Source organism: Heterodontus francisci, chromosome 7 (assembly GCF_036365525.1).
Source record: "Heterodontus francisci isolate sHetFra1 chromosome 7, sHetFra1.hap1, whole genome shotgun sequence".
NCBI classification, from domain to species: domain Eukaryota; kingdom Metazoa; phylum Chordata; class Chondrichthyes; order Heterodontiformes; family Heterodontidae; genus Heterodontus; species Heterodontus francisci.
In genome coordinates this window covers 50,939,054-50,956,380 of record NC_090377.1, presented here as the reverse complement: position 1 = coordinate 50,956,380, position 17,327 = coordinate 50,939,054, and the positions used below count along the sequence as shown (strand labels likewise).

Below are 17,327 nucleotides of genomic sequence, written 5' to 3'. Positions count from 1 at the left end.
GCCCAATAGTGCTTTATGTCGTCCAACCAGATTAAAACTTTTGTACAAAATACCTTTCCAATGCTACAATAATAATTTACGATAAATATATGGAAACATAGAAATTAGGGAATGTTTATATCTATATCTATTGTTCAGATTACACCTAACACATAATTTGATTTAAAATGTAATCAACACAGGTGATAAGAAGCAAGAATACACACAGACATGCTAAAATCATTTGATCCTTACTGCTGGATTGTTCTGGATATATACTCTTTGATGCACTGGAAGTTCTAATTTGTTGTTTCCAAGACATGGTAAAGGAGAATAGTGTGACATTTTGCTGCACTTAAATGAGTTCTTCTACATTTAATGGACCTTAACTGGAATTGTGCTTACTATTCACATCTGATTGTCACATGATTTTTAAAAACTTGGTCACAGTGGCGCAGTGGTTAGCACCGCAGCCTCACAGCTCCAGTGACCCGGGTTCAATCCTGGGTACTGCCAGTGTGGAGTTTGCAAGTTCTCCCTGAGTCTGCGTAGGTTTTCGGCGGGTACTCCGGTTTCCTCCCACAGCCAAAGACCTGCAGGTTGATAAGTAAATTGGCCATTATAAATTGCCCCTAGTATAGGTAGGTGGTAGGGGAATATAGGGACAGGTGGGGATGTGGTAGGAATATGGGATTAATATAAATGGGTGGTTGATGGTCGACACAGACTCGGTGGGCCGAAGGGCCTGTTTCAGTGCTGTATCTCCAAATAAATAAATAAAAATAAATAAATACTAGTTGAATTACTATTTTCTTTTTTTCTTTCTTTGATTTCCTCTGCATCTTGCATTATTCCGCACCAGGAGGATGTTTGTTGACCTGTTCCCAGACTTCGGTAGCCAACCATTAGAGGCTCTCCCAATGTCTCGGCGATCAGGAAAATCCCAGATTCAACTCAATCTGAAACAAATTAGCTCAAGTGGGGTGATGGTTCAGCACTACAACTGGCCTCTGATCCTCCAGATTGGGAGGCGGGGGGGAATTTGTTAACATTTCTGTTCTATTCAGATTGCTATTCAGTTACCCTGCTGGAAGTATACATGTGCATGGATGTCAGATCAGGTCAACAGAGTAGCCTTCTGAGACTTCCTGTCAAGGCTCTCACATGTATAATAGCCACAGCGCGTTTTCGCAAGGCACCCGCTATGAAATCATATCCAGCAAGAACTCAATGCCTTGAAAAGTGGAGATAAAATTGATTAAATGAACTAAATAAGAAAGCAGGTCACAGCTGATTATTGCATTCATCCCATAAGGAAGTACCTGAAACGTTAACTTTGCTTCTCTCTCCACAGATGCTGCCAGACCTGCTGAGTATTTCCAGCACTTTCTGTTTTTGTTTCTTTTTAAAAGTTGCTTTTGGTCATTCAAATTAAAATAACAAAAAGTAATGTTTTCCCAAGCGCCAAACATTTCTCAGTCTGCATTTACAGAAAACCTTTTTTTAAAAAACAGCTAATTACACCTTAAAATATATTAGTGTGCTCGGCATTTTATATACAGCCATCATCTTCAAAGATAACATTAATTTGATTTTTCTCATTGTGGCTTACCTTTCTAGCCATATTGTGGTGACATAATATGGGGTCTGATCCTCTTTTATTACTTTTATGATTGTTGGAAGCCTGCTACATTATGTTGATGAGAAACTATCTGATTTTTAAGTATTAATCTATCAATGTGTGACAGATAGAAATAGTTTAATATTTCTGCATTTGATGTTCATTACAGAACACTGTTTATTATCTTAAAAATTTGATCTTTTTACATCAATTTTACTGTAGAATATTCTGATCTTATAACAGAACTCCTTTATCTTGAGTTTCCTCGGGCTAAGACATATTAGAAATGATGGTTTAGTATTTTTAAAATAAATCTTTATTAAATACTAGTCGATCATTCATGGTGTTCTACACAGAGTCAAGATTAAGTGTTGCCTCAAGGAGATTTGGGGACAGGGGATAATTGGACCAGTCCTGTATACACAGATGTGCACACATGCATTCTTTTCCCTTCCCTTCTCTCTTACTTCACTTCCTTTTTAAATGTCCTTCATCAGTAATATCTTTAAGTTTTGACAAAGGGTCTACACACCTGAAACACCAAGTCAACCATCTAAAGCAGACTTAGTAATCCAATACCCAAGCCTGACAGGTTCAAGTACTCCTGGGAACTGTTGACCAGCTAACCTGGCTCATTAACAGAAAGGCAGGCCTGTCTGTAGGAGCTAGGATTGTTCCTACTTGATTCCACATAACCCTGTGAGACAATGCTCTAAAGTTAGGATTGTCTTGGTTGGATAAGTAGCAGAAAGCTACTTAGTCTCCACTGATAAGCTGTGCAGTTTTAATTGATTATGCTCCAGCAGCACACTCCCGTAGTCTGATCCTTGCTATCTTATACCTACGCTCTCTGTTAAATGGTGTATGTCCCGAAGAGAATAGAGCATGCATGCCCCAATACTGGGCAAACATAACCTATCTGCATGGACTTTTCAGTAGCTTATTTGTAGAAATCTATTGCAATCAGCTAAGATTTTTTAAATAATTATTGAGAATTGCATTTAGGTTTTATGATGGATTCTATATTATCATAAGTTTAAAGGGGCATGATTTTACAATGGGTAGAAACTATTATGATACAGAACAGGAACTCTGGTATTTTAGGTTGGTGCCATAGTGAGACACACACACATGCACACTGTTCCACAACAGAATTAAAATATACATTTGCATGAACACAATTTAATAATCTTTGGCGATATTTAGATTTTTAATCTCTTGAAAGATTGTGTCCCTCATTTTGGACTGTATAAAAGTCACTAAACTGAAACAAATCTTTAACTACAAATGTGCATGGGATGGCTGAGGGAGCAGGTTACTTTGCTAATTTTAAAAAGTTAATGAAATTGTTTATTCTACTCATGTAATGTATAGGCCATATATTTATATCGTTCCACATATAAATTCTACCTATATATTTTATAATAATTAAAAATATTTAGTGGCACTTACGAGATAATTCGTTGGCTGCATCATTTTCCACTAAGCTCATTGGCCACTATTCAAAGCCAACCAACAAGTAGAAATAACAATATTCCCTCTGATGATATTTCAAAATAGCTACAAAGTGATTTTTTTGACTTTCTTTCCAGCCTTCGTAAGGGCTGGAAGGCTAGGAACAGACGAATCCCTTGAGCAATATAAAGACAGTAGGAAGGAACTTAAGCAAGGAGTCAGGAGGGCTAAAAGGGGTCATGAAAAGTCATTGGCAAACAGGATTAAGGAAAATTCCAAGGCTTTTTATACGTATATAAAGAGCAAGAGGGTAACTAGGGAAAGGGTTGGCCCACTCAAGGACAGAGAAGGGAATCTATGTGTGGAGCCAGAGGAAATGGGCGAGGTACTAAATGAGTACTCTGCATCAGTATTCACCAAAGAGAAGGACTTGGTGGATGATGAGCCTAGGGAAGGGAGTGTAGATAGTCTCAGTCATCTCATTATCAAAAAGGAGGAGGTGTTGGTCCCCAGGGCCTGATGGGATCTACCCCAGAATACTGAGGGAGGCAAGGGAAGAAATTGCTGGGGCCTTGACAGAAATCTTTGCATCCTCATTGGCCACAGGTGAGGTCCCAGAGGACTGGAGAATAGCCAATGTTGTTCCTTTGTTTAAGAAGGGTAGCAAGGATAATCCAAAAAATTATAGGCCGGTGAGCCTTACGTCAGTGGTAGGGAAATTATTAGAGAGGATTCTTCGGGACAGGATTTACTCCCATTTGGAAACAAAGGAACTTATCAGCGAGAGGCAGCGTGGTTTTGTGAAGGGGAGGTCGTGTCTCACTAATTTGATTGAGTTTTTTGAGGAAGTGACGAAGATGATTGATGAAGGAAGGGCAGTGGATGTTATCTATATGGACTTCAGTAAAGCCTTTGACAAGGTCCCACATGGCAGACTGGTACAAAAGGTGAAGTCACACGGGATCAGAGGTGAGCTGGCAAGATGGATACAGAACTGGCTCTGTCATAGAAGACAGAGGGTAGCAGTGTAAGGGTGCTTTTCTGAATAGAGGGATGTGACTAGTGGTGTTCCGCAGGGATCAGTGCTGGGACCTTTGCTGTTTGTAGTATATATAAATGATTTGTAGGAAAATGTAGCTGGTCTGATTAGTACGTTTGCGGACGACACAAAGGTTGGTGGAGTTGCGGATAGTGATGAGGATTGTCAGAGGCTACAGCAAGATATAGATCGGTTGGAGACTTGGGCGGAGAAATGGCAGATGGAGTTTAACCGGACAAATGTGAGGTCATGCATTTTGAAAGGTCTAATGCAGGTGGGAAGTATACAGTAAATGGCAGAACCCTTAGGAGTATTGACAGGCAGAGAGATCTGGGCGTACAGGTCCACAGGTCACTGAAAGTGGCAACACAGGTGGATAAGGTAGTCAAGAAGGCATACGGCATGCTTGCCTTCATCGGTCGGGGCATAGAGTATAAAAATTGGCAAGTCATGCTGCAGCTGTACAGAACTTTAGTTAGGCCACACTTAGAATATTGCGTGCAATTCTGGTCGCCACACTACCAGAAGGACATGGAGGCTTTGGAGAGGGTACAGAAGGGGTTTACCAGGATGTTGCCTGGTCTGGAGGGCATTAGCTATGAGGAGTGGTTGGATAAACTCGGATTGTTTTCACTGGAACGACGGAAGTGGACGGGCGACATGATAGAGGTTTACAAAGTTATGAGTGGCATGGACAGAGTGGATAGTCAGAAGCTTTTTCCCAGAGTGGAAGAGTCAGTTACTAGGGGACATAGGTTTAAGGTGAGAGGGGCAAAGTTTAGAGGGGATGTGCGAGGCAAGTTCTTTACACAGAGAGTGGTGAGTGCCTGGAACTTGCTGCCAGGGGAGGTGGTGGAAGCAAGTACGATCGCGAAGTTTAAGAGGCATCTTGACAAATACATGAATAGGATGGGAATAGAGGGATACGGTCCCCGGAAGTACAGAAGGTTTTAGTTTAGGCAGGCATCAAGATCGGCGCAGGCTTGGAGGGCCGAATGGCCTGTTCCTGTGCTGTACTGTTCTTTGTTGTTCTTTGTTTCCAAGTCTGCCAGAAGGCCAGAAGCCATTATGGACAACCAACCTATTTGTGGCAGGTACTGAGGCAGGAAAGTATTTGAATTATTGAAAAGTAAATTTAAGAAAAATATTACTAAAATAATATGAATGCTTGAAATCAGCTACTAGGCAGGGTGGTCGAGTCAAAACTCTCCTATTATTTAATTATGCACATGAATACAATAATGGGAGAGTTGGGATAATAGGCAGGTGAGCTTTAATGGGCCAGACATCACGGAGCAACGATGTTGCAAACTGCATCAGCATATGTGCTTTACATGCAAAACTGAAAACAAACATGCCAAAATACTCCAAAGTAACATTTTTCTAAATGAAGAATGACACAGGAGGTTAGCTAATTGCATAAACATATTCAGAATGTCAGGAAGGAGCTGAAGCACAGAGCTTCCTCTTAAGTCTCGCACTCAGTGGTAAACATACATAATGGCATTAATAATAATTTATATTCTTGGTGCATTTATGGTATCAATGAGTCATAAAGCTAGAGATTTAAGCTAGCCCCCCCTGATAAAACATCAATGTGTGTGGTTGTTTTAGCTGCACCTGTATATTTCCTAATATACTTTACACTAGTGAAATTTGGCGGTTGAAATCCTTCACAAAGCTACGGAACGTATCAATGTGCCTTTTCTATTTAGAATATGCCACAGTACAATTGAATTATTACAAAAAATTAACGTTCACTTTTAATTTCAAATTTTATTCAGTACTTGTTATTAAATGGCAAGTTGCAGAATCTTTTTTTTTCCAAAGCCTGCAAAGCTTGTGAGTTATTTGTCAAAGCAATTAAACTCTTGTGAGGCCAATAAAGCAATGTTTGGCACTCAAAGAATCAAGGTTCCAAATTGCCAGAGGTCTGTTCAGCACCCATTTCACGTCACGCAGGATAATGCAAAACAATCAAGTATGGCCCACGGTTACACTGCTCCTCATGTAGAAAGGCCAAAGCAATCATGCCAGATAAGGCCCAAGAAAGCTGCACAGATGACCAATTTACAAGGAAGTTTACGGTGTGGTGAACCCAAGGAACTATTTCCACCCTAAATTCAGGACAGTGGTGAGAAAGCATTTGCTCTTTCTGCCATCAAGATTGCTTTGGTACTGGCCTTCACTGGATAGTGGCAGTTTCCACCAAAAAGATTACTTGCAGGATCTCATGGATAAGAACCTTCATGGCTGCTTCACTAAATGGAGCAATTCATATGCATATACTGTTTTTTTTTAAATTCTCTCACGGGATGTGAGCATCGCTGGCCAGGCCAGCATTTATTGCCCATCCCTAATTGCCCTTGAGAAGGTGGTGATGAGCTGCTTTGAACCACTGCAGTCCATCTAGTGTCGGTACACCCACAGTGCTGTTAGGAAGGGAGTTCCAGATTTTTGACTCAGCGACAGTGAAGGAGTGGTGATACAGAACCAAGTCAGGATGGTGTGTGGCTTGGAGGGGAACTTGCAGGTGGTGGTGTTCCCATGCATCTGCTGCCCTTGTCTTTCTCGGTGGCAGAGGTCGCAGGTTTGGAAGGCGCCGTCGAAGGAGGCTTGGCGAGTTGCTGCAGTGCATCTTGTATCTGGTACACACTGCTGCCGCTGTGCTCCAGTGGTGGAGGGAGTGAACGTTTAAGCCGGAGGATGAGGTGCTGATCAAGTGGGCTGCTTTGTCCGGGTTGAGTGTAATTGGAGCTGCACCCATCCAGGCGAGTGGAGAGTATTCCTTCACATTCCTGACTTGTGCCTTGTAGATGGTAGACAGGCTTTGGAGAGTCAGGAAGTGAGTTACTCATCTCAGAATTCCCAGTCTCTGACCTGCTCTTGAAGCCACAGTATTTATATGGCTTGTCCAATTATGTTTCTGGTCAATGGTAACCCCCTAGGATGTTGATGGTGTGGTAATTAGCAAGGGTAATGCCATTGAATGTCAGGGGGAGATGATTAGATTCTCTCTTGTTGGAGATGGTCATCGCCTAGCACTTGTGTGGAACGAATGTTACTCGCCACATTAGCCCAAGCCTGACTGTTGTCCAGGTCTTGCTACATATGGACACGGACTACTTCAGTACCTGAGGAGTTCCGAAGAAGGGTCACTGACCCGAAACGTTAACTCTGCTTCTCTTTTCACAGATGCTGCCAGACCTGCTGAGTGGTTCCAGCATTTCTTGTTTTTATTTGAGTCATGAATGGTACTGGACACTGTGCAATCATCAGCAAACCTCCCCACTTCTGACCATATGATGGAGGAAAGGTCACTGATGAAGCAGCTGAAGATGGTTGGGCCTAGGACACTACCCTGAGGAACTCCTACTGCAATGTCCTGGGGCTTACATATTTGACCTCCAACAACCACAATCATCTTTCTTTGTGCTAGATATGACTCCAACCAGTGGAGAGTTTTCCCCCAATTCCCATTGACTTCAATTTTGCGAGGGCTACTTGGTGCCACATTCGGTCAAATGCTGCCTTGATGTCAAGGGCAGTCACTCTCACCTCAACACTTGAACTAAGTTCTTTTGTCCATTTTTGGACCAAGGCTGCAATGAGGTCTGGTGCTGAGTGGCCTCGGCAGAACACAAACTGAGCATTGGTGAGCAGATTATTGCTCTCAATGCAGCCCAATCTCTGCCAGTCATGGATGAGCTGCACGAACAGCCAACAAAATCAGAACTCAGTGATGCCATTGATTCTCTAGCCAGTGGAAAAGCCCCTGGGAAGGACGGCATTACCCCTGAAATAATCAAGAGTGCCCAGCCTGCTATACTCTCAGCACTCCATGAACTGCTTTGCATGTGCGGGAATGAGGGAGCAGTACCACAGGACATGCGCGATGCCAATATCATCACCCTCTATAAGAACAAGGGTGACCGCGGTGACTGCAACAACTACCGTGGAATCTCCCTGCTTAGCATAGTGGGGAAAGTCTTCGCTTGAGTCGTTTAAACAGACTTCAGAAGCTGGCTGAGCATGTCTACCCTGAGGCATAGTGTGGCTCCTGAGCACAGAGATCCACCATTGACATGCTGTTCTCCCTTCATCAGCTACAGGTGAAATGCCGCGAACAACAGACGCCCCTCTACGTTGCTTTCATAGATCTCACCAAAGCCTTTGACCTCATCAGCAGAAATGGTCTCTTCAGACTACTCGCAAAGATCGGATGTCCACCAAAGCTACTAAGTATCATCACCTCATTCCATGACAATATGAAAGGCACAATTCAGCATAGTGGTGCCTCATCAGATCCCTTTCCTATCCTGAGTGGTGTGAAACAGGGCTGTGTCCGTGCACCTACAATGTTTGGGATCTTCTTCTCACTGCTGCTCTCACATGCGCTCAAGTCTTCAGAAGAAGGAATTTTCCTCCACACAAGATCAGGGGGCAGGTTGTTCAACCTTGCCCATCTTAGAGCGAAGACCAAAGTACAGAAAGTCCTCATCAGGGAACTCCTCTTTGCTGATGATGCTGCATTAACATCCCACACAGAAAAGTGTCTGCAGAGACTCATCGACAGGATTGTGGCTGTCTGCAATGAATTTTGCCTAACCATCAGCCTCAAGAAAATGAACATCATGGGACAGGACGTCAGAAATGCTCCATCCATCAATATCGGCGACCATGCTCTGGAAGTGGTTCAAGAGTTCACCTACCTAGGCTCAACTATCACCAGTAACCTGTCTCTCAATGCAGAAATCAACAAGCGCATGGGAAAGGCATCTGGTGCTATATCCAGACTGGCCAAGAGAGTGTGGGAAAATGACGCACTGACATGGAACACAAAAGTCCGAGTGTATCAAGCCTGTGACCTCAGTACCTTGCTCTACGGCAGCAAGGCCTGGACAACATGTGTCAGCCAAGAGCGACTTCTCAATTCATTCCATCTTCGCTGCCTCCGGAGAATCCTTGGCATCAGGTGGCAGGAGTGTATCTCCAACGCAGAAGTCCTCGAGGCAGCCAACATCCCCAGCTTATACACCCTACTGAGCCAGCAGCGCTTGAGATGGCATGACCATGTGAGCCGCATGGAAGATAGTAGGATCCCCAAGGACCTATTCTACAGCGAGCTCGTCACTGGTATCAGACCCACCGGCCGTCCATGTCTCCGCTTTAAAGATGTCTGCAAACGCGACATGAAGTCCTGTGACATTGACCACAAGTCGCGGCAGTCTGTTGCCAGTGATCGCCAGAACTGGCGGACAGCCATAAAGGCGGGGCTAAAGAGTGGCGAGTCAAAGAGACTTAGCAGTTGGCAAGAAAAAAGGCAGAAGCGCAAGGAGGGAGCCAACTGTGTAACAGCCCTAACAACCAATTTTATCTGTAGCACCTGTGGAAGAGCCTGTCACTCTAGAATTGGCCTTTATAGCCACTCCAGGCGCTGCTTCACAAACCACTGACCACCTCTCGGCGCTGACCCATTGTGTCTTGTGACAAGGAGGCCAAAGTAGTGCCGCTTGGACAGCATTGTCAACGGGACCTACCATCACTTTGCTGATGATCAAGAGTGGATTGATGGGGTGATAATTGGCCGGATTGGATTTGTCCTTTTTGTGGACAGGACATACCCCTTATCAATTTTCCACATTGTCGGATAGATGCTAGTATTGTAGCTGTAATAGAACAGCTTGGCTAGGGGTGCAGCTAGTCCTGGAGCACAAGCCTTCAGTACTATGGCTGGGATGTTGCCAGAGCCCATATACTTTGCTGTATCTAGTGCCTTCAGCCTTTTCTTGATATCACATGGAGTGAATCAAATGGCCATCAGTGATGCTGGGGACCTCAGAAGGAGGCTGAGATGGATCATCCACTTGGCACACCTGGCTGAAGATTGTTGTAAATGCTTGAGCCTTGTGTTTTGCATTTACAGTTGGGCTCCCCCATCATTGTGGATCCTTCTCCTCTGGTTAATTGTTTAATTTTCCACCAGCATTCACAACTGGATGTGGCAGGACTGTAGAGCTTTGAGCTGAATCATTGGTTGTGGGATCACTTAATTGTCCATCACATGCTGCTTTTGTTATTCGTTTATGGGAAGTGGGCGTCACTGGCTAGACCAACATTTATTGCCCATCCCTAATTGCTCATGAGAAGTTGGTGGTGAGCTGCCTTCTTCAACCGTTATAGTCCATGTGGGGTAAGTATATCCACAGTGCTGGTAGGAATGGTGTTCCAGGATTTTGACTCAGCGACATTGAAGAAATGGTGATAAAGTTCCAAGTCAGGATGGTGTGTGGCTTGGAGGGTAACTTGCAGGTGGTGATATTCCCATGTATCTGCTGCCCTTGTCCTTCTAGGTGGTTGAGGTGGTAGAGACAGAAAGCAGGAAACTGCAGGCCAGTTAGCTTAACATCTGTCATAGGGAAGACATTATTAAAGACATTATAGCAGAGCATTTAGAAAAATTCAAGATAATCAGGCAGAGTGAACATAGTTTTGTGAAAGGGAAATCATGTTTAACCAATTTAATGGAGTTCGTTGAGGGAGTTACATGAGCTGTGGATAAAGTGGAACAGGTGAATGTACTTAGATTTCCAGAAGGCATTTGATAAAGTGCCACATCAAAGGTTATTGTGGAAAATAAAAGCTTATGGTGTAGGGGGTAACATATTGGCATGGATAGGAAATTGGCTAGCTAACAGGAAACAGAAAGTAGGCATAAGTGGATAATTTTCTGGTTGGCAACAAGTGGTGTGCCACAGGGATCTGTGCTGGGGCCTCAACTTTTTACAATTTATATCTATGACTTAGATGAAGGGACCGAAGGTACGGTTGCTAAATTTGTTGATGACGCAAAGATAGGTAGGAAAGTAACTTGTGAAGAGGATATAAGGAGGCTACAAAGGGATATAGATAAGTTAAGTGAGTGGTCAAAGACCTGGCAAATGGAGTATAACATGGGAAAGTGTGAAATTGTCCACTTTGGCAGGAAGAATAAAAAAGAAGCATATTATCTAAATGATGAGAGATTGCAGAGCTCTGAGATGCAGAGGGATCTGGGTGTCCTAGTGCATGAATTGCAAAAGGTTAGTATGCAGGTACAGCTTGTAATTAGGAAAGCTAATAGAATGGTATCGTTTGTTGCAAGGGGAATTGAATACAAAAGTAGGGAGATTATGCTTCAGCTATACAGGGCATTGGTGAGACCACATCTGGTGAACTGTGTACAGTACTAGTCTCTTTATTTAAGGAAGGATGTAAATGCATTGGAGGCAGTACAGAGAAGGTTTACTAGACTAATACCTGGAATGGGTGGGCTGTCTTACGAGGAAAGATTGGACAGGCTAGGCTTATATCCGTTGGAATTTACAAGTGTAAGAGGTGACTTGATTGAAACATATAAGATCCTGAGGGGTCTTGATAGGGTGGATATGGAAAGGATGCTTCCCCTTGTGGGAGAATCTAGAACTAGGGTTACTGTTTAAAAATAAGGGGTCGCCCATTTAAGGCAGAGATAAGGAGAAATTCTCTCTCTTAGAGAGTCGTGAGTCTCTGGAATTCACTTCCTCAAAAGGCGGTGGAAGCAGAGTCTTTGAATATTTTTAAGGCAGAGGTAGATAGATTATTGATAAGCAAGGGGGTGAAAGGTTATCGGGGGTAGGTGGAAATGTGGAGTAATCAATTCAGCCATGAACTTATTGAATGGCGGAGCAGGCTCAAGGGGCCGAGTGGCCTACTCCTGCTCCTAATTTGTATGTTTGTATGTTAGGTTCTCTCTTGTTGGAGATGGTCATTGCCTGACACTTGTGTGGTGCGAATGTTACTTGCCACTTATCAGCCCAAGTCTGTATATTGTCCAGATCTTGCTACATTTCTACAGGAACTGCTTCAGTATCTGAGGAGTCACGAATGGTGCTGAACATTGTGCAATCATCAGCGAACATCCCCACTTCTGACCTTATGCTTGAAGGAAGGTCATTGATGAAGCAGCTGAAGAGGGTTGGGCCGAGAACACTACCCTGAGGAACTCCTGCAGTGATGTCCTGGAGCTGAGATGATTGACCTCCAACAACCACTACCATCTTCCTTTGCGCTAGGTGACTCCAAGCAACAGAGAGTTTTCCCTCTCATTCCCATTGACTCCAGTTTTGCTAGGACTCCTTGATGCCATACTCGGTCAAATGCTGCCTTGATGCCAAGGACAGTCACTCTCACCTCACCTCTTGAGTTCAGCTCTTTTGTCCATGTTTGAACCAAGGCTGTAATGAGGTCAGGAGCTGAGCGGCCCTGGCAGAACCCAAACTCAGCATCACTGAGCAGGTTATTGCTGCGCAAGTGCCGCTTGATAGCACTGTCGACGACACCTTCCATCACTTTAATGATGATTGAGAGTAGACTGATGGGGCGGTAATTGGCCAGGTTGAATTTGTCCGTTTTGTGTACAGGACATACCTGGGCAATTTTCCACATTGCCGGGTACATGCCAGTGTTGTAGCTGTAATGGAATAGCTTGGCTAGGGGTGGAGCACAGCTCATCAGTACTATTGCTAGAATGTTGTCAGGGCCCGTAGCCTTTGCAGTATGCAGTGCCTTCAGTCATTTCTTGATATCACGCGGAGTGAATCGAATTGGCTGAAGACAGGCATCAGCGATACTGGGGACATGAGGAGGAGGCTGAGATGGATCATCCATTGAAGGTTGTTGCAAATGCTTCAGCCTTATCTTTTGCACTGATGTGCTGGGCTCCCCCAACATTGAGAATGGGGATATTTATGGAGCCACCTCCTGCAATTAGTTGTTCAATTGTCCACCGCCATTCAGGACTGGATGTAGCAGGACTGCAGAGCTTAGATCTGATCTGTTGGTTGTGGGGTCACTTAGCTCTGCCAATCACATGCTGCTTACAGTGTTAGGCATGCAATTAGTCCTGGGTTGTAGCTTCACCAGCTTGACACCTCATTTTGAGGCATGCCTGGTGCTGCTCCTGGCATGCCCTCCTGCACTCCTCATTGAACCAGGGTTGATCTCCAGCTTGATGGTAACGGTAGAGTGGGGGAATATGCTGGGCCATAATTCTTACAGATGTGGTTGAGTACAATTCTGCTGCTGCTGATGGCCCAATTCGCCTCATGGATGGCCAGTTTTGCATTGCTAGATCTGTTCGAAATCTATCCCATTTAGCACAGTAGTAATGCCACACAACACAGTGGAAGGTATCTTCAATGTGAAGATGGAACTTTGTCTCCACAAGGACTGTGCAGTGGTCACTCCGACCAATACTGTCATGGACAGATGCATCTGCGGCCAGCAGATTAGTGAGAATGAGGTCAAGTATGTTTTTCCCTCTTGTTGGTTCCCTCATCACCTGCCGCAGACCTGGTCTAGCAGCGATATCCTTTAGGACTTGGCTTCCACTGTCCAGCATGCCTTTAGTCCTGTGTTATAGCTTCACCAGGTTGGGACCTCATTTTTAGATAAGCCTGGTGCTGCTGCTGGCATGTTGTCCTGCACTCTTCATTGAACCAGGATTGATCCCCTGGCTTGATAGTAATGATAGAGTGAGGGATTTGCCAGGTCTTGAGGTTACAGATTGTGGTTGAATACAATTTTGCTGCTGATGTTGAGCCACAGTGCCTCATGGATGTCCAATTTTGAGCTGCTAGAGCTATTCTGAATCTATCCCATGTGGTATGGTGGTAGTGCCACACAACACGATGGATGGTATCCTCAGTGTGAAGCCGGGTCATCGTCTTCACAAGGATTGTGCGGTGCTGCAGCTATTTTCTCCCCACATCAGCAGTGGAAGAGCTATATGAGTGATCAGCAGAGCAGAAAGACATAATGCAAAGAATAACCCATCCCTCAATTTTGGCACTATCATCATGTTATGCATGGTGCATCAAGAATGCTGCAATATATTAATATGTGGAGTCAGCTTTCTGTGCCACAGCTGCAGTGCCCAAAGACCAATGGTCCTGTGTCAGAACCACATCATTGACCTGTATATTCAATATTTTGCCTTTTAATAATCTCAATGCTATGGATGTGAAATAATTTCCATTATATACTTGCCTATATAGTACTGTGAATCTCCAGTCCTCATAACCTATTTACATTACCATAGTGATGAGTTATACTCACCCCACTTCCCAAACACCCAAGGACCGGTATCACCCTTTCTTGCGCAATGCACTGAAGGATTCTGGGTGCACCATAAAGGCCTCCCATGCAGGAAGCTAAAGATGAAATGTACAGCCCGAATAACCAGAGAAACCCCACCAAGGCAACCTATAACACAAAAATGCAGTATATTAACAAAATTATCCCAAATATTTTCCGCATCTATTTGAACTAAATTCTATTAATGGTTACATTATTTGTGCACAATTGTCTGCAAATAAATTTGTACATGCTGCAAAATTCAACGGACTAGCAACCATATATAGCATTTTAAGCTTCACAAGTACATTACACAATACAATACCATAAGGGCTTTTGAGTTTTTTGATGCAGGTAATTAATTCTCGTTTGTTTTTAGAATCCCATGCGGATTTTAAGTGTTCTTTTTCTTATTTTTAGTATCATGTTTATTCCTCGCTTCTTCAGTAAAACTGAAAGTTTAAGAACAACAATTTATATTTATATAGAACCTTTAATGTAATGAAACATCCCAAGGTGCTTCACAGGAGCACTATAAAAGAAAATTTGTAATCAATCCACATAAGATATTAGACAAGGCGGCCAATAGCTTGGTTAAAGCGATAGTTTTTAAGGAGTGTCTTAAAGGAAGAAAGAGAGTAAAGAGACAGAGAGGTTTAAGGAGGCAATTCCAGAGCTTAGGGCCTTGGCAGCTGAAGGCACAGCTGCCAATGGTGGAGTGATTAAAATTGGCAATGTTCAAAAGGCCAGAATTAGGGGAGTACAGATATCTATGAGAGTTTTGGGGCTGGAGAAGATTACAAAGATAGGGGCCATGGACAGATCTGTAAACAAGGTTGAGGATTTTAAAATCAAGGCGTTGTTAATTGGGAGCCAATGTAGATCAGCAATATGTGCAAGCTAACAGATGGATGGCAGAATTTTGGTTGACCTCAAGTCTACAGAGGACAGAATGTGGGAGCCTGGTCAGGAGTGCATTTGAACAGTCAACTCTAGAGGTAATAAAGGCACAGATGAGGGCTTCAGCAGCAGATGAGCTGAGGCAGGGGCGAAGTCAGACGATGTTCAGGAGGGGAAAATAGGCAGCCTTAGTGATGGTGCAGATATGTGGTCAAAAGCTCATCTCAGGGTCAAATATGACATCAAGCCTGCAAATAGTCTGGTTCAGACTCAGACAGTTGCCAGGGAGAGGGATGGAGTCAGTTGCTAGGGAATGGAGTTTATAGCAGGGATTGAAGACAATGGCTGTGGTGTTCCCAATATTTAGTTGGAGGAGATTTCTGTTGATCCAGTACTGAATATTGGATATGCTGTCTGACAAGTTAGAGACAGTGGAGGGGTCGAGAGAGGTGGTGGTGAGGTAGAGCTGGGTGTTGTCAGTGTGCACATGGGAACTGACGCAGTGTTTTCAGATGATGTAGCCAAGGGGCAGTATGTACATGAGAAATAGGATGGGGATTGTTGGGATTACAGTTTAAAATTACTGAAACAGTAATTGGAATAATCAAGGATCCATTCTCAAGTTTGCGGGATAAGAAAAAGCATAGACAGGAAGTCTGATTCCACTATTTGCATTTAATCCAGACATTTTGACATGTAAATCCCCAAAATGCTCAATCTGGCCCATGCAAAAATTCCCAAATTCTCCCGCTTTCAGATCAAGTAGAACAGTTTAGATTTTGTTTATCTGACTGGGTGGAAAAACTGAAAAATCTATTACAAATATATTCTAAAAGTTTCTCCTGAATGTGAATATATTATCAGTGGTGCTGGTTGAGGGCTAAATGTCAACTAAGACACTGGGAGAACTCCCCTACTCTTCTTTTAGAAGTACCATGGGATGTTTCCACCTAAGAGGATAGACAGGGCCTCGTCTGAAAGACAGTACACCTGACAGTGCAGCATCCATTCAATATTACACTGGAGGTTCATTGAGGAGGAGTAAATCACAGATCTATATACTAAACTTGATGTCTGACAAAAAAGTGTGACAAAAGAAACCATGATGGAAATGGTATGCTGGAAAAATTATGTCAAAATAAATTGTTACAACAAATAAGCATTACATTTAAAGTAAATACTATCATATGCAAGACTTTTGATACATTATAGATATTGATTACTTGAAATGAATAAACAAAGAGTCAACTGAGTGTTGCAGAGGCTCTTCAGTGCTCAAATACTACCAAAGCATTAAAATGTTAAGGGATATTGGTTACAAAAAAGGCCAATATACCTGACAGTAGAAATTAAGATTTGTTTTATCCTCAAGCCTATGGTTTTCATTTTTTAAAAGTTTTTTTATGGTTTTCTGCTGCCCATGTCCTAACAAGTACCAAGTTCTGTTCATCTATTACCCCTGTACTCACTGACCTACACTGGGTCCCACATTAAGCAATGCCTCAATTTTAAAATGCCCATTCTTGTTTTCAAATCCTTCAATGGCCTCACCCCTCCCTATCTCTGTAATCTCCTCCAGCCCGACAACCCTCCGAGATATCTGTGATTCCCTAATTCTGGACTCGAGTTGCCCTTAGCTCTGGAATTCCCTCCCTAAACCTCTGCATATCTCTACCTCTCTTTTCTCCTTTAAGACACTTCTTAAATTCTACCTCTTTGACCAAACCTCTGGCCATCTACCCTAATATTGCCTTATGTAGCTTGGTTTCATAATGCTCCTGTGAAGTGCCTTGGGGTGTTTTATTACGTTAAAGGCTCAATGCAAATGCAAATTGTTGTTGTTTTTAAACTGTAAGAATATGGATTGAGACGTCAACGTGCATTTCTTCTGTTGCCTTAGAAGTCAGGGTGACTGTATGCTCTCATGCTAGAGGTTGAAGGAACCTACTGGAAGGAAGTTTGTGCCTACCATGATTTAACAGCAAGATAATACCCTGCTCGTTCAGTAATGGATGATCTGGCATAAATGAATCATCTAGAATATTAAGGAAATTGAAGCACATGACAGAATGCTAGACAGCCCACATAATCCTTATATTACACTGATATAATTAAAGAGCAGCCAGTGATAGCTGAATTAAATAAGAAATTGCTTTACAGAATCTTGCATTGCATTAA

The 17,327-nt window shown here is 43.2% G+C and overlaps 1 protein-coding gene across 3 annotated transcripts in view; it reads right to left on the bottom strand.

Moving 5' to 3' along the window:
- The window catches only part of slc12a8 (solute carrier family 12 member 8), a 163,025-nt gene that overhangs the window by 35,309 nt on the left and 110,389 nt on the right, over positions 1–17,327 (bottom strand). For all 3 annotated transcript variants that reach the window (XM_068034496.1, XM_068034497.1, XM_068034498.1), the window contains exon 9: positions 14,232–14,378. In XM_068034496.1, the coding sequence (XP_067890597.1) occupies positions 14,232–14,378 (147 nt within the window). The remainder of the gene's footprint in view (positions 1–14,231; positions 14,379–17,327) is intronic.